The 21,995-nt window shown below is 36.6% G+C and overlaps 1 protein-coding gene across 4 annotated transcripts; it reads right to left on the bottom strand.

Moving 5' to 3' along the window:
* Positions 1–2,753: 2,753 nt before the first annotated feature.
* Positions 2,754–21,305, bottom strand: LRRCC1 (leucine rich repeat and coiled-coil centrosomal protein 1). Of its 4 annotated transcripts, none has more exons than XM_052703223.1 (19): positions 21,173–21,305; positions 20,784–21,058; positions 20,429–20,494; positions 19,479–19,646; positions 18,617–18,786; positions 18,291–18,494; positions 17,326–17,528; positions 16,098–16,281; positions 15,676–15,824; positions 14,485–14,689; positions 11,177–11,316; positions 9,600–9,801; positions 9,114–9,299; positions 7,874–8,048; positions 6,884–7,047; positions 6,115–6,311; positions 5,823–5,960; positions 3,889–4,024; positions 2,754–3,075 (listed from the first exon to the last, which is right to left on the bottom strand). In XM_052703223.1, exons 1-19 carry the CDS (start codon positions 21,229–21,231, stop codon positions 2,953–2,955), a joined length of 3,144 nt encoding a protein of 1,047 aa, XP_052559183.1. In that variant the 5' UTR covers positions 21,232–21,305; the 3' UTR covers positions 2,754–2,952. The 4 variants fall into 4 exon arrangements, with proteins under 4 accessions (XP_052559183.1, XP_052559180.1, XP_052559181.1 ...); XM_052703220.1 differs by having other exon boundaries at positions 20,853–21,058; XM_052703221.1 differs by having other exon boundaries at positions 18,291–18,491; positions 20,853–21,058.
* Between the last annotated feature and the right edge of the window lie 690 nt (positions 21,306–21,995).

Raw genomic sequence — 21,995 nt, 5'->3', positions numbered from 1 at the left:
AAGGGATCTCAAGGATCATAAATCACCAACCCCCTTGCCAGAGGCAGGATCACCAACCTCCTCATTTAATGCTAAACTAGGCTGCCCAGGGCCCCATCCAACCTGGCCTTGAACACTTCTAGGGATGGGGCATCCACAGCCTTTCTGGGCAGCCTGTTCCAGCAACTTACCATTCTCTCTGAAAAGAGAAGGTAAAAAGTGCTGTCACCACTACTGAAAGGCAGCACCCACCGCCTCACTGTGCTCACAGCCACTGTTCAGCCTCCAGCAGCACTCAGCAAGCATCGACAAATGGTCAATGGGTACCATTTTTTTTTCTGCGTGGAGGAATTCAGTGACACACCTTTTCTTCATCTGCACTTCCACATCAGACAACACTGTGTCAGAGTGCTGCTCTGCTGCCATCTGCCACATGGCAATAGAGCGTAACAGAATATTGATGGGTAGGTTCAACCTCTTTTGCCATGTCAGCAACATCTGCCTCTGACATTATGGGCCAACATAATAAAAGGTACTTCTAGGTGAGCAAGTGTGCGCTGTCTCTGGCTCTTGTCTTGCATCCCTCCTGCTCTTAGTTAGCATCAGAATTTCCTTCCCAATTGCATATTTTGCTGCTGATTTTAAAAAAATCTGTTGTCTGGAAACAAAACTGAAGAAAATCTAACAACATAATCAGCAGTTTTAAATGGTTGTGAGTAATACCTGAAAACATGTTATACAGATGACAATGGCCAGAGTCCGTATTTCAATTAGATTCTTATTTATTCTGTTATTTTATGCTCTCTAGTAATCTCAGACTGAAGTTTTTCCATTTGGCACTGTTCTGATCTGCGCCACACTTGTATCTATTTAACATTTTGAGACCTGTTCCAACCATAGGAATTAACATTAAAAAAAAACTCTTAAGAAATCTATGCAGGCAGAAAGAAGGAAATAATGCCAGAGGTAGAATCAGACGTGAAAAGGAAACAATACAAACAAAGCTACCGCAGGTATGTGCCCGGGTGCTACGGTATAAGATTTCCAAGCCAAGAGCAAGGAACAATAAGAACCTATGGTAAAAAACAGTAACAGCTCCCTGTGACAAAATCAGGAAATGGTTTCAGAATGAAAAACTTGGAGGAAACCTGGGCTAGCATTAATAAATGGAACGTGGTTACAAGGAAGGTGTGCTACCTTGCCAGTGCATTCCAAGTATTCAGTTGCAATATTAGAATGTGGCTTGGTGAAAGAGTTAGAAAAGTGCCCAAAGAAACACTTGGTAAACACAACAGAAAAGCATTCTGAATTGCTGCAGAAATCCCAGCCTTTTGGTGTGCCATCCATGTAGATGGTATAGAACAGTTTTCCAGATTATTACATAGCCTCCAAAGAAAGAAGTGTGCAGAGCACAAGGTCACCTTGAGAGGATATTTTCATCTGCACATTGGTGGTGCTGAGATATTTGTCAGGCAATCAAGAAGGTTGCTGTGATAGTGTCAGATTGATAAATCAACCACATTTTAAACTTTACAACAAAGTTTACTAGAACAACAGACGTGCTAAGAGTTAAATCTTGCACATTACTAATTGTTATCAGCATATATTCGTTGTTAAATATCATCAAACTGCTTCAAAGCAGTCAGTCCTTAACAAGTCTATCATTACACACATACATTAGTTGGAAGAGTACAGTACCAGAGGGGATGCCCTGTGGCTGGTGCTGATGGCTCTGCTCCTCCCTCATTGTCAGTGCTGGATGTAGGGAACCAGAACTGAAGCAGGTCTTTTCTGTCCCATCCCACACACACGGGATCTTCCTAATTTATAAGACAGTACAATTTCAAAACAATTCTCAGCCCTTCCATTTTTTTCTTTGCTGCAGCTTAACATTGTAATGGAAAGAGTCTTCCCAGTTCTCAGCATTGTGTGTTTGCAGAGCACTTAGCATACTGGTGGTGCTGCAGCCTCTGCTTTCAGCTTATGCCCATATTTCCAAAGCTTTTGCCTCCATTCCACGATGAAGCTGCACCTCATGACAAGAAGCAGCTCGTGTTAGCCTATGGTTTACACAAGATCTCATAACATGTTGGTAACAAGCCCAACAGGCCTTGCAAAGTTAACGAAAGCCCTGTGGCCTTCTATTAGCACTACTACTCATACAAAATTATGTATACTTCTATTCCATATTAGAGAACTCATTTTGGGATGCAGAACAAAGTGATGCCAAAGTCAGGTTAGTTGAGTCTGTTGTCATTTGTGCTACAGGAGTCTGCTTTAGCTGTTGAGTCTCAAGATGGAAAGAAATAGCACCACTTGGTGTACCAATAAAGAACACAGTTATAATTACTACCACAGTATTAAGCACTTCAGATTATGGTTCAGTAGAATGAGAATAAACAAATGAAATAAATACATCAGTAGAGTGGAGATGAAATTTCCAACATATATACATTACTATGATTGTTCTCATTTAAAGCTTATTATCTCCTACTTTTCAGCAGCCTGGTGAAAAGCCATTTGCTGCAGCATGTGCAGATCACAAACATTTTCAGGTAAAGTTCTTTGATTGCTCATTAGAAGAATTTGTACCACAACACAGGAAATCTTTAAGTTTGTCTTCACACATTTTTGTATTCTCACACTTAGAAAACATCCTTTGCTTTTACATTCTTCTCTCACTCAAACAGTCATGTCTCAATTTATGCAATGATTTCAATCAATAAATTTGTTTCTGATCCAACTTTGACAGAACACTCAAGAATAACCAAGGGTTAGAAATAAGTATTTATTATAAAAATACTGTACAAGTATTTGCCTGATTCCCAAGCCCTCAAAATTCTGTATAAAATTTATTCTCTAGAAGCACTTCAAACCAAATAAGAAGTGCACTGTAGCATATTTGTTTATATTAATATTCTTTTTAGTGTATACATTTGTAAAGAACAACTCTGAAATGTAAGACATAAAGCTTCACAGATCTTGCTGAATGTCATTCAACACATACGTAATCCGTTTTATTTTATCTTCCATGGCTTTTTTATTGCTTGCTGTTTCTTGCAGAAGCTGACGCATTTCTTCTTCAACGTAGTAAACCTGAAAGCATATACAGATCAAATAATCAGATCAAATAAACAAGTACAGATCTAACTTTTCCTTAGTACTGCCAACAAACATATACTCTTGCTAATTTTTAACTCTGATAAAAGATATAGGAGTTGCATCTTTAAATCAGAACAGATTTATGTTTTAAACTTTATATTATGGAAAAAAATTTTTGACTGCAATGATAATCCAAAGTAAAAAAACCACTTTCTCAAGGAGTTAGACAAAAATAGCACAAATAGACATGACAGGACAAACAACTTCTAAATCAGAAAAGAACAAAGTCCATGTTAGAAGGTATCAGATATTTAAATATCACAATTTTGCCAGCGAACAGAATTTGCAGTAGCAGAATTTTAATTAAAAAAGAAAAAAAAGAAGTATTAATTAGTAGAACACTGCTATTAATATAAAAATTAGAATATCTACTACATAGAAAAACTGCTTTGTCACAGCAAGATAGAATGCAACACATGGCAAGCACATCAATTGCTAACACAGACCTATGCAAGTTAAATGGAACGTCTGGTATAATCATTCCTTATCTACACCAGCAAGAATAATGGGAAGGTGACAACTAGTAACAGTTGCATCACGTGCGACTTCATTTGCTTCACTCCAAGAACCTGACCATAGTACAGCTCTAGTTATTTTCTTACTGTGAAAAGATGGAGTACTACGCTAGGGCTGTCTCCATCAAGTAATTAGACTAATAGAGATCAGTGATTTTAAGCATCATTGCTGGAGTAGCTGGAGAATAAAAATGCAAATAAAATAAACATATTAATTTGGTATCAAAATTACTTTTTCATTTGCTGCTTCAATTTGTTTTTCCTTCTCATTTGCCAGCTGCACTATTTCTGCCTCATGAGCTGCCAATACTGACTCAAGTTGTTTTCTAAAAGTATCATCCATTTCACGAAGCCTCTCTGTAGCAATCCTAAAAATAATAATAATGAAAAATAAATTACATTCTTCCAAAGAAACAAAAATATAAAACATTTTGCTTTGCATAATCCTGCCTTTGGTAAGATTTCAACAACACAAGCACAAAAACAATTATTTCAATATCTAGCTTCAGAAATATTTTGTTTTCTCAAGCACATCTTCTGGTTTCATGCATCATATTTAAGGCTTCTGGCACTCTTAGCAGAAGCATTTAATCACTTAGCTGAAACATTTAATCACTAGAAAAAAATAAAAAGATTCAGACTTTCTAATGTTAACATGGCTCATAGCACCATAAGTTTTCAAACACTGGCCTATCATACTTGTGCTTTCTGAGAAGGCAAACAGACTACATGATCCTGCAGACTGCCTCCAGGTCTATGTTCCACACAAACAAGAGTCTACTTCATAGAATCGAAGCATGTATCTGACTTCCAAGCAAATTCTGCTTGGGGATGATTCTAAAATATGCATTAACAGAAAACAAAGCAATCTATTCCACTACAGAATTGATTTACATCAATATTCTGAAACAAAACAATTATTTCACGTAAAACTTCAGTTTCATGACTGATTTTCCAGCCATTACAAAACCTATACCATTTGATGTGTGGTTGGTGTGTTTTTGTTGTGGATTGTTTTTTTAAATCAGAATTGACTATCAAAATATTTTCTTTCATATATTAATCAGATGACCTTCCTTCATTGAAGCATGATTAATGTACCTCATTTAAAAAGATAAAGCAAAAAATTGAAATCATGCTAACTCACTACTTTAATAAAAAGTGGTTATTATTGATAGTAAATGTGCAGAATTTATCTAATTAGTCTTTTCTTAATAATAGTTGGGTGGAAAACAAGAAAAAAGGGCCAAGGAATAAAGCAAAAAAACCCTACTAACAAATCCAAGTTCATCACAGGCAGAGGTCTACCCTATGTCTCTGAAGTGCCATATATCTATAAAATAACTGAGCATCATCTAAGTCTGTGATCATTTTCTATGGTATGATAATTGTTTATATATATTTATTAGTAGTTGCTCAAAAATATTGACAGTACAAGAGGAAAAATAAAAGAAACTGAAAACTTTTTATCACTTGTGTGGGAGGAGAGTGAGAAATAATTTACAAATACTCAGTTACAGAGTTAAATATTTATTATTATTGTCAACATTTACCCTAGGTCGTGATAAGTATTGTGGATCCCACCTCAGTTTTTCTAGATATTAGATCAAGGTATTTACTTAAGTCTGACAGACATCAGTAAAGTGCTGTGGCCTCTCGCCTATATTCAAGTGCCAGCCACAGTTGCTTGGCTTGACCTTGGCAAACAGTTCTATGCATCCTGATAACAAACAAGAAAGTTGACAGGCTCATCCTCAAAGAAATGCCCCTTACAGACTGTGAGACTGCCTCATGTGTATGAGCACTTCAGTACATGACTCTAGACAGCACACGTGATGACCTGCAGACAAGTCTCTACCACAGAATCCTGATGTCAAACTTCCTCAGAGAAGTGAACCAAAAGCACAGCAGTGGAGAAGCACACTTGGGGGCAGGCTCTAATTATTTTTAAAGAGAACTAGAATATAGCTAAAAAGCTTAAAGGACAAATACTGCAACTGAATACTGGGTTTGGGTAGTAAAGTCACTTGTAGAGCAAGAATTACTTCTACTCACAATTTCCTGGAAATGGGATTGCTAATTACTCACCAAAGGCATTCTGCCACTGTAACATTTTTGTTTGTTTGTGCAGCTAACAGAATAACCTATTAACGTTAAGGTTTTCACCTCTGAGCTTGAAGACTTTTATTTCTCTCTTCAATCAGCTTCTTCTCCTTCATATCAAAGCTCTCCTTCATCTGTTTAACTTGTACCTCCAGCTGACTTAATAGCTCATCTTTACCTTGCCACTTCTTCTTCAGTGCACTGAAAATAAAATGTATATATTTATCATTCTGCTTCTTAGGAGGACAGAAAAAGATTTAAGCTCTGTAAGTTTTAGTAGCAAGAAACTACTCTCTAGACAAACTGCTGTGAACAATTAGGATCCCAAAGAATTACTGCCCATTGTATCCATCACCTGTGTGCTCTCCTCATGTCATCAAGTTCTACTTCTTTTTCTTCTAAACGCTGCTTTAATTGCTCTTTTCTTTCATTTTGTCTTTCTAGCTTTTCCATAAGCTCTTCGAATTCAGTAGCTTTTTCATCCAACTGGACTTGAAAACGCTTATGTTCTTCATGCTGTTTTCTGATTTGTTTATCTCTTTCTTGTAAGCCCTATGGGAAAAAAAATATTACAGAATAGAAAAGATATACTCTATTTTAACTTTGTTGTTAACCTTAAAAATATATATGTTTAGTCTACACAGAATAAAAGCAGACTGACTTAATAACACTTAAGTCTCTGAATGAGATGGAATGGAATAAACTAATCAAGACACAGTAGCTGGATTGTTAATATACTGATTGACAAAAGCAGAATACTTATTTATGCTGGTAAAATAAACCTGCAACAAACTTCTTGTGTTATTAGAAAAAACAACAACAAACTGAAGAATTACACTCTCCTGGATTTTATCTCTCTCAAAATCATAATCGAGAATAACTGAGTGGGGCAAAGGCAAAAAGTCTTTATGTAACTATGATTCAATGAGAGATTCAATGAACATCTGTTGAAAAAAGACTCTCTTCTGCTCTCAATGAAATCAGTTGCTACGGACAGCTTGCCTGCACTTTCTGAATTAGTAAAACTAGGAGTGCAGAGCCACGTCTCCATCAGAGCTGTTACAATAATTTTCATTACAAGTCTTAATTTTACGTAAAAACAAACTGTAACACATCCAACTTACTTCTTTTAATCTCCTAATTGTTTCTGTCTGATCGTCCACTATTTTGTTTTTAATTCGTATAGCATCACTGTCCTGTTCCCTCTGCTTCTTTAGAATTTCCACCTCATTTGTTAAAACCTCGATTTTTGCCTCCAGTTTTCCCCGATCTTGAGAAAGGTGAGCTCCTAGATAGTACAGGACATTCATATACTACAGTCATCAGTTTACAGATAACTTCAGGATGTCAGAGGCAATATTAAACAAATGTCATCATTCAGCCCACTATAAACACTGCAATCTGTAAGAAAAACTTAAAAGGAACAGCAGAACTGAAGGCTAGTATCACAGAACCATAGAATCATAGAATGGCCTGGGTTGAAAAGGACCACAATGGTCATCTAGTTTCAACCCCCCTGCTGTGTGCAGGGTCACCAACCCCTAGACAGGGCTGTCCAGAGCCACATCCAGCCTAGCATTTTATCCTAAGAAAACTTCCCTAAAAAAAAATGAACAAAAATTCTTACAGACTTCACCAATCTCAGAAGAAACTACAAAGTGGTGCTAAGACTCATGAGATTCAGAGGACAAAAAAAGCCAGGGCTTTTTTTTACCCACATTTAATGCATTATTGATATATTTTTAATAAAAGATGTCAATAAAATTTCCACACTGGACTTAGCTGATAGACATGCAGTATTACATAACACAACAGAAACTTCTTTCCATAGTTTCTTACTTAAAAATGCTTCACATAGCATTATGGCATTTTGACATTTTGGGCACACAGATACACTGCACTCACAGATAACTCTCACAATTGCTGTTAAAGTTCCTATAAATGGTACTACAGAAGTAGTATTTTTCCACATCATCCTTACAACTGGGTAAGATCAACAAGGCACTGAGAGATCTTGTCATAATTATGGATTTGTTGGGATGTTTACTTGGAAAGCATAATATTGAATAGCAGCAGTTTTACTGCAATATATATATGTAATGTGTGTGTTTTACCCTGTTGTGCCAACTCCTGCCCCCATATTTTTCTTTCCATTTTTAATCCATCAATTACAGATTCTTGAGCGGTCAGCTGAGAAATAAGTTTTCCATTTTCCTTCTTCAGAAGTTCCACTTGACCAGCTTTCTCTTTGTCCTGCTCAATCACAGTTTCAAGTTCTTCAGTTCGATTCTGTGTGAATGAACACGGGAAAATAAAGAAAGATTCTTTAAAACAAGTATTCAGAATCTCAAATCAATGCTAACTAGCTAGGAAAGTTAAAATTTCCTTTGCTGAATACCAGTAAACTGAGAAATATTCTGCTTGCGTAGAAGCTTCCATCTGACTTAAAAATTTGCTCATCTTCCCAGTAATGAGACACAGATGTTTGCTTCAAACAGAAGTACTTAAATCCCTCAAAACCATTCACAAAGCTGTTTTCTAAATAGCCAACTTTGATTAATGACATTACAAAAACTCATTTAGAATTGTACATGTCAGAAACATGAGAATAAACAAAGTTAAAATATTAAAACAGATAGAAGTTGTGATGCTTTCAACTTCCTCTTGTCATGATCAAGATTTATCTCTGATTACACAATTTTTTTGTTTTACATATTAAAGTTATTTAATATAGCTATTTTTGTATTTTAGTTTTTAAGCAACATCGGTCACAGGCAGAATCCTGCTTTGTTTGGATACCACAATAGTGATATAACAAGATTAGAATCAGCTTTGCAGGGGTTGTACTGCACAGAAATTTTAACAAGGAAGTACTGGATAAATCTGTGGACCAGATTACACTAAAAAGTTGTTGAACAACACTTGACTACTTACAGTTTCATTTTTACTTCATGTGCAGTGCAATTCCAGTTTTTTAGCTGTAGAACCACAATCCATTATTTTGACTTTACAAAAGGTCAGGGAAATTAATGTATATTTTTAAAGCCGACTTCAGAGCAACCACCTGATCATATATTAGCTACTAGTGCTCACAAGGCAAAGCATGCAATTTCTCTGAAAACAAGAATATCTCTGGATTTTGCAGTACAGACAGCACTGTTCGTAAGAAATAAGGAGGAGATACAAGAATAAAAGCTGATCTGAGTTACTCTGCTTTAATGCTAAAGGAAATACACATCTTTCAGTGAATCTAACTGGTACAGAATAGTTACAGTTTAGATAAAATATTAAAATAAACAAAAAAAAAATTCCAACCCAAATAGATATATAGTTTAAATGTTTTGAAAGAAGTACCTTCAGGTTTGCTGTGGTTTCCTGATTTGATTTTAATAATTCTGCAATCTTTGCTTTCTGTTCTTTCACTATGCTTGTTAGGTCTTGGATCAGAACTGTCATCTCTTTTTCCTTTTGTTGAAACTGAAAGAGGGCCTGCTGATGTTCAGCTAAATCAGCAGAAACATTTTCAAAATCCTCTTGTACCTAAAATTTCATAAGAACTCTTGAAAAATGTTTTTGAAAACACTTTGAAAAAAAGTGTAAGCATTAAAATGGTATCCTATTTTTCAAATAAAAGGGAAATTTAAGTTTAGTAACTCGATGTGAAATAATGAGTATCCAAAGCTGGTTTTCTACCAGTTAAGTTCCAATCATTTACATTTGAAAGTAGCAGAAACTACCAGCGTTTTCAGATGAGTCCTTGGAACAAACACTTTAAGAATGAAGTTTACCCATTTAAAAGCACTACAACTCTGTCTAGTTCAAGATTAAATGTTCTCTTACCTCTTTAAACCTTTTTGCCTCAATCCTTAAAGCTAAACGGAATTCATCTTCTAACTCTGTATACTTCTGGTTTAATGTATTAATTTTCTCCTCAAAGTCTTTAACACGCTGTTCATGCCTCTGCTCCTCTTTAGCCACTTCTTTCGACACAGCTGCTTGAAACTCTGGTCCATGTAAAGCAACTCGGGTTTCAAGTTCTTTCCTGGAGTTACCAAACATATACAAGAACTACATAGAAAAGAACTACAGTATTTGACAATGCTACTTCAGCTGATTGCCTTAATATTTATTAAAAAGGACAATGAACCATATAATGAAGGGAATTCATTCCTTAGTTTCACTAAAAGGGTTCAGTCTTCCATGACTATGGCCCTGGGATGGAGAAAAGTGTTTTGACTACTACTATTAAAACATCCAGAGAAAGGAATAGCTTTACTTTTCAATCCAAACGTTCATAAAAAGATTCCATTATTCCTTTGCTGTTAATGTTCGTTTGCTTTCCTGGCAATGCAGAATCACAAAGAGCAGGAAGAGAAGGGAATCAGGAAAGCCACTGTATAGCCAGATAACTTTTCTTCCCTTTCCTTACCCAATAATTGTTGTTTCCCACTTAGAACCCAAACCTAAAAGCAACTGCAATGAGGCCCTAAAGAGCTCCAGGATATGCCTCCATACAGGATGTTTGCACATCCATAGGAGAAAGATGGAGCACAGTGTACTTCAAGACTATTCTGCCCATTTGCTTTAAATAACAAAATCTGTCTGCCATCTTTCATGTTACATCTTTTAGGAATTTTTAACAGAATAAAGTAAAGTTCTCAAAACACAGTGATCAGATTCTTCCCATCTTAACCTGCAGTTATTTTGGTATTAGAATACATTTAAGCTCAAAGCTAAGCAAGTGTTATCAGCTTATTTTATCAATAAGCTTCTTCACATGGTAGTATACCAAAAACAACTGGCTGTTTTACATGTACATTTATTTGACTGTATTAGCTTAATAATACAGAACTTGTGTTCAAGTATTCTCAATAAATAAATGAGTACATACATACTTTTCTGAGAGGAGAGGGCAAAACAGCCAATCAAGCCACTCACCCAAAATAATAAACTAATGCAAGATGCTACAGAATCTGACATCTTTGGGAATTACTTTGTATTACTGAAGTACATATGCACACATACACAAATATATATGTATATATGTACATATGTATATACACACACACACCAACTTTCTGACAGTAATTCAAATGTGACTTCAGTTTTACCTGATTATTTCCCAATTAAAGACCATAATATAACGAAAGTTCATCCATATAATAAAACAAGAATGTGTCAAAAGAAAGACAAAAGAAGAACATCTGCCTACAAGGACTTGCAAAGCAGGAGTCTAAAAGCTATGAAGACATTCATAAAAGAGACCAAAAATGTGTGGGAAGATATCTACATACTTTACAGAGAAGACCTCTCCCATAAAGGCAGCCACCCACAGTTGGCAGAGCGCATTCAAAACATGTCTGCAATACTAATGTGTTCTACTTTGTTTTCACAGCAAGTTAATAGAGATCCCATACCTTTGTTCTCGTTCTCTTAATATAAGAAGTTCATGCAGTTGTTTTACCTTCTCCCTCTGCTGTCGAAGAGATACTCGAAGTAACTGTAATTCTCTTTCATTTGCTGATGCTTTAAGCTCTGCTTCTTGCACCTGTTTCATCTGTATATAATCATAAAAACAAGAGGACAAGATTCTTGAAACTGTTACCTATTTTCATGACTTGTACCAAAATATAAAACAGGTGCTTTAGTAGCACTTTTATACAAGCCATTATGTTTAAATCATGCTTCGCAACTGGCAGAATTTTTCATAAAGTTTTATGGAATTTTATACTGTTACCTAACCCACAAAGAAAGTATTTCTTTTTACTTAGTAAACTCTTACAGTTGCAAAAATTTAACGGTAAATGTTTAAATATAAGCGTTAACTTAACATACCACAACACAAAAAAGCAAATAGCTTTCACCAAGAACAAAGGACATCTATTTAATTTATAAAGAAGTAGAAATTGTCGTACATAAATAGGACAGGAATATTTGTAGAATGATCTTCTCAGTTATAAACTCTCATATTCTAACATTTGTTTCAAGCAAAACATTTTAGATTAGTATTTGCTATCTCTAATTATTTTTACACACTCTCAATACAAAAATCTGCATCTTACAGAAAACAGAGTTTTTCTCTTCTGATTTCACAAAGAAAAAGAACACTCATTATGAACAGCAGATGGCATACTCCACTTTTACCATGAAGCTTTCATGAAGAATTCCATTTTATAATCCAAAACCTTTTAGATACAGAAGAGTATTTTCTGACATGGCAAGCCAAATTAAAAAAAAGATAATAATTATAGAAAAAGATTTTATTACTCATGAAATAGTAATTCAGAATTAGGACACTTCAGAAGGCTGCAGGTTAGAACATGCAACAGAAACAGCAGAAGGTGATGTCAGTGGTGACACTCTTATATCACATAATGACTTGCACTATTCATTTCAATCCCTGTGTGCTCAAGTGTCAATGACTTACCCACTTGTCAATCTGATCTGTCCTCCTGAGCAAAGCAATGGACTTAGCATATCTCTCTAAATTTGGTACTAACAAAGTTCAAATCCCTTTGCTTTGCAGAGTATCAAAGGTGTGAATGCTTAGTGGACTACTCAGGATTAGTTTGTGCGTTAGTTATCTAAGTTTATTTAAGTTCCTTACTATTAGAGTGCTCAGGTGCTAGAACAGGCTGCCCAGAGAGGCTGTGGATGCCCCGTCCCTGGAGACGTTCAAGGCCAGTTGGATGAGGCCCTGGGCAGCCTGGTCTAGTATTAAATGGGGAGGTTGGCAGCCCTGCATGTGGTGGGGGGACTGGAGCTTCACGATCCTTGAGGTCTCTTTTAACCCAAGCCATTGTATGACTATACAATTATCTAACTGTAGAAATAGAATGCAATAAAGATAAGCTAGTTGGATTTCCAGCTCTCATCAGAAACAAACAGAAAATTCAACCTCCGCAAGACAAAAAAAGCAAAACTATAGCAGAACTATATTCTGAATTCCTACACAATGCTTCCCTTGGCTTGATATTGAAGGATGAAAAACAATAATTAAGGAAAGCTACATAGTAGACACTGGAAATAATGTGTTTTTTTTGATCTATCAGAATAAGGTATTCTATCTCCTGCCATATCTCTTAGGAATACTGAGTAAGTGCTACTGCCTGTTATAAGCTTCAATTTGATAATGATGGAATTATTTAAAATTTGTATGCTAACTTCAGTTGTATAAATGCTACTGTGAGACTCGTGTATGAAGGTAAGTTCCTACGTTCCATACACTAAACCTCTTCAAGAGAAGATATAGATACATTTCACTGCATCCCTGCTGTTTTGTGAATAAAATGAGGCAATTCTCCCTTTAAAATGAGTATTAAAAAAATGTTCAAGTTAAAACACTTGCAAATTTAAGGAGTGCCAGAATAAAATGGTACAAATTTAGATGTACAGACACTTAAAGCCTCTAAGTAATCTAGTCATGTTTACTGAAATCCTTATACTGTGACTGCATAGAGGTATGACCATTTACCACTGATGGCAGTAAAGGTCTCCTTAATAGGAAGCTGACTACCAATTTGTACTATAAAAAAGCTTTACAAAGTATTCAAGAATTCATAAATCTTAAGAGTTGATAAAATAAATCAAAAGTAAATTAAGCATTAAAACCAATAATTTTGTTTCTAGATAATCACGACTTTCTTTGAAACACAATTACTCCTATTTGTGTACAGGACCTTAAAGACAGGAAAAAAGACCTTCCCCTAATAAAAACAAGATAAAAATGGTGATACTGTTATCAAGAGGGAAGATACTTCCAAAATCTAATTACAGGAAAAATACATACTTTATATTCCAGCAACTGTTTTCTTTTTTTCTAAGAAAAAGAAAACAATGTCTGCTATACCAAATTACTAAATTTAGTACCTTCTAAAGTGACAAAAAAACAACAGCAAAACAGATAAACTGAAGGCCACTTGTAGACTCACAAGAACTTCAGGCTATTTAAAAAAGTAATGAGACAAATAGAAGAGCCATTCAATGTCCTAAAAAAGGCTTCTAGCAGTATTTTGGTTACATCTGAACCTTGAGTGTTCACAGCTGAATGGGAACCATAGCACAATTGCACTCTTCTAAGATGCAGCTGGAGGTAAAAAAAAAAAGCTGTAAACAAGTACCAGGCACTTGTTTTAGGCTCTGACTCTATAAGGGAACCCAGAATGGAGGGTGGTTAACTTATAACTAGAATGGCACTGGCAGTTTGGTTGTCAGCATACTCTCCAGCTCTCTGCTTTCCTTTAGGGTAAGAGCAGTTACAGTACTGCGCTAGCAGTTAAGAAACTTTTAAGATGGATTTATTAAGACACAGTTCCTGTAAGTGTATGAAATGCAAGCTGAAACGTGAATATAACCAAACAACAGTAATGTACATATTGAAGAGAGCTGCCTTTAACCACTGAAACTTTACCAATAAACTATTCTGTCAGAAACAGTGACAGCATTTGTTCCAGCACCGAATCTATTCATATGCTAAATGAAGATGCTCCATCATTACCTCCAGCTGTATAATCAAAACCAAAACAAAAATCTCAAGAAAAAAAAACAACAAAACAGCAGCTTTAAAATAAGTTCTCAGCAATTACCATTTTGTTCTGGCTGTGAAGAAAGCACTTTGATTAAAAAGTTAAACAAAACCACTATCTAAAGTCTAGTCTTTATTCATACTTAAGACTACACTGCCATCCTGTTGCAATCATATTATTCAGTTATGAAAAATATTTACCTCTATTGCTCGTTGCTGCAATCTCTGTGTTTCCATCTTGGATAACGCTTCTTCTAAAGCTTGCATAGCCTTCTGATGTTCTGCTTCTTTATTTTTTGCTTGATTTAACTCATTTGTAAGTCTTTCAGTTTCATCTTTCAACTGTTGGACATCTGTTTGCAATCTCATTTTAATATCTTTCTCTTTCAATATCATTTCCTTTAACCTGAGAAAAAAATACAGTGAAGTTGTATAACGTGAGGTTTTGAATTTAGTAATATCAACTTCATTAAGAAATAGACATTTATTTAGTAAGGGTTGTAGCACTGCATCTTGTGCTTCTTTGGTGAACTGTATTATGAGCAACTTTGTCATGCAATGTTGTTTAGTAGTATGTAAAAGATTACCAAAGCTATGCGTTGCATTACTACATTTGATTTTATTTTAAAATAAATAAAAAAGGCTGAATACAACGTCATAGATAAGTCTCCAAAGAAAACACATTCCAACATAATTTTGCTTTACATGTAAACTGTACCTATAGTATCAATATGCAATTAAGAAAGACAAATGGAATAATCTCTGAACAAAGTGTTACTTGTCAAGAACTAATTAGAAGGGAGAACTTATGAAAAACAAAAAGCAGCTTGCAAGGATTAGGATTGCAGTCTATGCAAAGTTATGCTATGTCAGACCTGTACAACATATTGCCCATTGTCCAGCTCAGGCCTGCTAGAAACATCTTTGTTCACACAGGAAAAAAGCCAGCTATGTGGACTAGTGGAAAAAAAGCTTAAGAACTGGAAGCATGACATGAGACAAGATACAGTTACTAGTGCCTCAGCTGAAAGAGAAAGAACAATCAAAATAGCGATTGCTTGGAAAGAAAAAGACTAGAACCAGAGTTAAGTGGCACACTGATACCATTCTCAGATATGAAGAGGAAGAATAGGGTACTAAGCACTGACAGATACTCTTGTTCCCTTATGTCTTTTCAAGGAAGCAGTGACAACCCATTAAGTATTGCCCAGGACTGGGTTTCAGCAGAGTGCAGAAAGGAATTTCACTAAGTAATACTGAGAGAAGTTCAAGAAGTACTTTCTGATGCGTCATTTTCCAAGCACATTCTTTAAAACTATTCTCATTTCCTCAGCCTATGAATTGAAATAAGAAGAAAAAAAAGAAAATATACTACAGCATCTATTTTCCTACCTCTCTGTAGTGTATACAGCCATACTTTGAATATTCTTTTCCTCTTTTGCATGCTTCTGTAACTCTTTGACATGCTCTACTAATTTCTTCTCTGCTTGTTCTGCTTTCCACCTTCTTTCTTTTTCCTGATCAAGTTCCTGAATCAGTGCCTAAACAAGAATGTAGTAAGCATCAATTTATGTGGTAATATTAAAATGTAGCCAAAAATGAAGAACGATATTCATAATTGTAGAAAAAGATAACTGTGAATTTGAGAGACCAAGTAAAGTGACCATGCCAAAACACAACATTCTCTTTCAGTTGACAGTACAGAACTATTTTTTATCCTAAATGCCATTATTTTTGGCATCTCAAATCTGAGTTTCACCAAGAGACACATTTGACTTCAGGGGAAGACATATTCAAAATGTTGCAGAACATACTCGGTACGTGGATTCCTCTGTCGCGTTTGAATTCACGTCATCCACTTTTTCCATATTGCTCTGTCTTCCAATTAATACATCAGCTCTTCTTCCCACTACTTCCAAATTGGGACTATCTGATGATGAATTGAGATGAGAGTTCCTCTGATGGGAAGGTGAACGTTTTGAGGAACTCTTCTCTTCCCTTCAATGGCAGAAAAACAAGAGCTATTTAACAACATGCAGAGTTTAAACATTTTTTCGAATGTTTTCAAAGTATTGAAGATTCAGATAAAGAACTCTAAAGTATTGTCTTATAAAATACATAAATTGAATTGTACAGAATTCAAAGCCATCTATAAAATAATCTGTAAGCAGGTCCAGAAGCGAACTGCTGAATTCAAATCTTCAGCTGTAAAAACATGTATACTAGTAATGCTATTAGAAAAACATCATTTGATCAGATGGATATAAAGCAATTTTAGAGAGGCAGAGTAGCTATAGAGCTGCAGGAGTCGAATAATCTAATGGTTTAATTTATATCATAATTTGTCCCACATTTCTGATATTTACTGTACATTCAGACTTGTTGCTACAGCAGCCTCATTATCAGCACAGAGAACAGCTATATTCTTGATAACTGTTTTGACATCTTTTTAGATATTTTTTTTTAATTTGACTCATCCAGTGATACATTTCTGTAATGAAAAATTCCATTTATATAATTTAAAAGAAAGATGAATAAGTATGCTGCTACAATTCAGAAGGTTTATTTTTTTTTTGGAATCTTCAGTTCAATTTCCTTTTCACCAAAATACAGTAGACGCTCATATTGGTAAACAATTGAGCAACTGATGAATAAACTTCAAGAAGTTAAATAATATATAGATAAGGCTTTCTGTATTTTATAAAGATACCACTTCAAAATGCAAGGCACATACAAAAAAATGCACATGTCGGAGTTTATGTAAGAAAAAAGAGGGCTTATATATTAAGCAGTATCAGCAGGGTCAGCCAACAAGTATGTAATTTTCTCCTTCTCTGCCCCAAGAATAAACACCAGAAATTTGACAGCTGCTTTGCTAATCAATAGTTTTGTTATAAAGCCACAGTAGCTAGTAATTTTTAGAGCGTTATCTCAAGTTCACTCAACCTATCACGTTCATAAAATGCTTCAACACAAACTAGGTTTACTCCAACAACATTCAGCTTAATTAATTTTTATTTATATGGCAAACGTAGACATAACCTGTCAGTTATCTTGGTCTTAGGATGATTCAAGTGACGTCTAGCAGATAAAGTAGTTCTATGGTAAGTAGGGATCTTGCTTCTTTTCACAGCCTTTTTGCTGTTCTCCTTCTCAGTCTCATGTTCACTCTCAGAAGTTGGATCTGTGTCTCTCTTAGCTTTAAGTACATTTGGAGAGGCTTCTCTTCTTGAGGCATCAGATACCTAAGAACAGATTGAAGTTCTATCTGTTCTAATTAGCTCATTTCTAACATTTATCAAGGTACTATTTTCAGGAAGTAAAGACTTACAATGTATTTTTCATAGAGAAGTAAACAGCAGCTTCCAATCTACCCCTTTTCCTCTTTGCTAAAATAATTCAGTATTATAGAAACTATGTAAACAAAATAAAACAGCATGCCTGACAATAAATAACTGTAACTTTCTGAAATAACTTAAGTTTACTAAAAAAACTCACTAGGCATAGAGGAAAGATTGGTGCAAAATGTAAAACATAGAGCACTTTAAAAAAATGGCATGTTTCCAAGGTACACAATAAATGGTTATTATAACACAGAAAAACATACCTGACAAACATATCAGAGCAACCTAGCTAGCAAAATCAACTTCCACAGCTCTGCTGCATTTCATATTTTGTTCTGGTTCAATTACATATATTGATGGCTTCAGAATAAAAACCAAACAATCAGAAAACAATTTGCTATCTAATATATGATCAGATAGTCCTTCTAGCCACATATGCCATGGTTTTCAGTCAATATGAAACTTTCATGAATCAAAGTGCAATGGCTGGTTTTAAAGTGTTTTTTTTAATCTCCTTCTTAGTTTTTCAAAACACAAATTACTATGAAGTCAACATATGTACCAGTATAAACTGTGTGTCATTCGTAGTGAACTTTTGTAGAATCAAAAGGAACTTGTTTTACAAACAGAACTTTTTGTGCAATCATAGGAAAAAAAAATCACCTTCTGCAGTATTTGTGAAATCTGATCTTCCAATTTTTGAATCCTCATCTCGCTCTGTATTTTATCAAGTATGGACTTCTCAGGCTCTGAAGATGAAACACGCTCTGTAGAGGAACTGACAGAACTTTGTACTGGTACTTTTGTACGCTGCCGAAAATAAGCTAACGCCTGGTCGATGTGCGGTGTCACCAACGGTAAGGCCTTCTATCAAAACAAAAAGTAAGCTCTGTAACATGAATGAGTTATATGCAATATAAAACAAAACAAAACAAACTAACAAACAAAAATCTCTTAAGTTTAAAACCAGTACACGCAAACTATGGCACCTGATCTTTGGATGAAGGGGACCCGGATGAAGTTAAACAGTTCAAAATGTCTTCTAAACACTGCAAATTCGAACAGCTTCCTTCTGTTGACTCTACTGGCTCACCATGAATATTTCTTCCATCTAGAACTGCCAGCTGGGGCAAGGCCTGAAGAACAGTTTCTCTATAACCTTAAGGAAAAGTCCATACTTAAATTAATCTCCAAAAAAATAAAACAAGAAAAAAAATCATTGTGAAAATAGTGAGTTATTTACAATTCTCCTGCTATTGCCTGCTTGTAAAGGCTCTCAACAGAAAACATACCAAGATAAATGAGCTAGGTAGCTGCCAGCATAGTTCTGGTCTACACTGGGATCTTCCCACCACCATTAGCATGCGGCAGTTGCAAAGCCAACTTTTTAATATAGACCTAATGCAACAAAATAGTTGGTGGAAATACAAGACAAATATAATGAAAGGCAAGTTCAAAAAGGACTTGGATAATTTCGTCCTTTTTCAATGAATGAAAATGCTAATATAATTAGCATTTACATGTACTGTCTCACATTCTGTCTGTCACTGCTTACTGATGCTGTGGGAAAAGGAGGAAAGTGCTTATTACTGATCTTTCTCTTGCTGCAAATGACTCTTTGTCCTCCTCCTAAAATAATGTGTGAAAAGTTGAACCCAACTTTGAGAATATACTTGGAGAAAACAAAAAAAATGTTTCACTATGGAAAACAAATTCATTTTGTCAGAATACATATTTCTAAAGACTGGCCAGTTTATGAACGAATTTGCAAGCTTCAGAACCCAGCCAACAGCTTAAGGAAAATTACTGTTCAACAAAGCACAAATTATTTACCTGTCATAACACACATACCTGCTACATAACAAACTGGATTGTTGTTTCCATATTTTTCCAATGTCAAATTGGTCAAGCATTGCAGCCCCTTTGTGCACTGCAGTAAATGATTAATATTGTTTATGCAGTTGCTGCGAAGGTCAATACAGCTGATCTTATGATGGGTTCCATGAAGACACTGGAATCCTGAAAATTTAAGAGAAAATAGAAAACAATGATTTCTGCTGTGATTCAGTTTAGATCAAATAGCATACTGTGGAAAATATTCAGGCAACAATGCATCATAATTGGAAATGATGTAAAAACTTCTGTTCAACTTTCCTATGAAAGTTAACTTTAAAGATAAGTAGTCCTTTTCATTTAAAAAAAAAAAAAATTAAAAAAAGTTAATTGTTCTAGATCATAGAAATGCATAGAAATGGTTGGAAGGGATCTCAAGGATCATGAAGCTTCCACCCCTCAGCGACATGCAAGGCCACCAACCTCCATATCTAATACTAGACCAGGATGCCCAGGGCTCCATCCACTCTGGCCTTGAACACCTCCAGGGATGGGGCATCCTCAACCTCTCTGGGCAGCCTGTTCCAGCACCTTACCAGCCCAGATCAGGATCTCTAGGCAGCTACAGTCATGTGAACTCACTGTTTGCCTGCAGTGTCTAGTGTTGCTGAACATTCACTCCCATTTGCATACATCTAAACACAGGCAGCTCCAGACCATTAGTTACATGGTCAAGCTCACAAAGGTGAAGCTCAGCAGTGCCAAATACAGAAGAATGAATTCCAGTTCAGAAAAAATCACGATGAAAAAAAAATTAACAGCTGAAAGCAGCAGCAGCCACCACCTTTAGCAGCATTGTTCAACTGGCCAAACTGATAGAAACCTCTGAAAACACATTTGATTTTTTTTTTCTTAATTGAAGTAAGGCAAATGCTTTTTATTGCTCTACCCATGCCAAAGTCACTTACCAGAGAGATCGTGTATACGATTATATGACAAATTCAGTGTAGTTAAATTAAAGAGCTTTTCCAGTCCTAAACAAAGTGAGGGAAATAGAGACAGTAAGGTTTGCAGAATACTCTGCTTTGTCAAATTGAGACTTGCACATTATGTCTTTTAAAATCACAGCTACAAATTATCATCAACTATCATTGGAATATATATATATATGTGTATATATAAAACCATAAACACACTTTTTTTTCTTCCAAATTACAGCACCTTGTTGTGATAAAGTTTAAAGAGATCACGTGCACGTTTTAAAACGTACACAGTAAGGCCAGCAGTTTGTTTTGACTCAGCACAGCCTCGGCACAGGCATACTTCCAGAAGGAAGCTTTAACACATAAAGCCTTATTAGCTGAGAATGGGGCAGAAATAAGCATTGCAGACCCTCCACTGCCGTTATCAGGTTGCAGGACAAGTTCAGGCTGCGCAGGCTCTCCAGGGCACTCAGCCCCTCCATGCGGCGGATTTGGTTGGACGACAGGTCCAAGTGCTGCAAGTTCCGGAGGTGGCCGAGCCCTTCGATTCTGGCGATGCGGTTGCAGTGCATATTGAGCGTGTGCAGATCCGAGCTCAACGAGACCTCCAGCAAACTGCGGGGGAGAGGCACTGCCATCAGCAGGAAGGGGAACGGCGGACACAGCCCAGCCCAGCCCAGCCCCTCTCCCCTGCTCACGACCCACCCGGCCGCGAGGAACGCTGCTCACCTCCTCACGCCCTTATCCACGAGGCTGAGCTCCCCGGGCTCGCCACCTTGCCCCGCCATCACGCCGCCTCGCTTCAAACTTCCCTCCGCTCCCAACGGCGACGCTCCCCGCGTTGCGACAGACCTGCCGTAAAGCAGCAAACACCGCCCGCCGCCTTCGCGGCGCCTCCCGCCGCGGGGACGGCGCAGTCCCGGGAGCGGCGAAGGCGGGGTGTGAGGCTCAAGAGTCATTGAGCCCAAATCCTATGTGCATGCACGGCCACTTAAACGTGAAACGCTATATCTGAGAGTGGTATCCAAACGCTCCCTGAGCTCCAGCGCTCGGGGCCGTGCTCAGTGCCCTGTGCAGCCCACCGCTCCCCGGTGCAGACCGTGTCCCTGACCGCCACCCTCCCTCTCCTGACGCAGCTCCATGCCGTTCCCTCGGACCCTGTCGCCCTCACACGGAGCAGAGCTCAGCGCTGCCCCTCCGCTCCCTGTGAGGAGCTGCAGCCGCCATCAGGCCTCCCCTCAGCTCCTGTGCTCTGCGCTGAGCGCACACAGGGACCTCAGATGCTCCTCACAATTTAGTATAATTTTGAAACCTATGCATTTCATAACTACAGTCAAGTCATTTATAAATACACATTTTTACTACAACTCTTTGAGCCTAACCTCTCAGTTTTTCACCTATCACATTATTGTATTTGTCTAGCTGCATCCTGGACTGTGTCTATAAGTTGAAGATCAATGAGTACTCTTCAAGGAAGTGTTTCAGTGCTTTATTTTTTAGGACTGGTACAGTTCTAATTAGGAGTTCACTGGAAGCATGGTATGAAGCTCAC

Source organism: Tympanuchus pallidicinctus, unplaced genomic scaffold, assembly GCF_026119805.1.
Source record: "Tympanuchus pallidicinctus isolate F22 unplaced genomic scaffold, pur_lepc_1.0 scaffold5, whole genome shotgun sequence".
In the NCBI taxonomy this organism is placed as follows: Eukaryota; Metazoa; Chordata; class Aves; order Galliformes; family Phasianidae; genus Tympanuchus; species Tympanuchus pallidicinctus.
The sequence above is the reverse complement of the archived record's forward strand: the minus strand, read 5'-3'. Positions and strand labels throughout refer to the sequence as shown.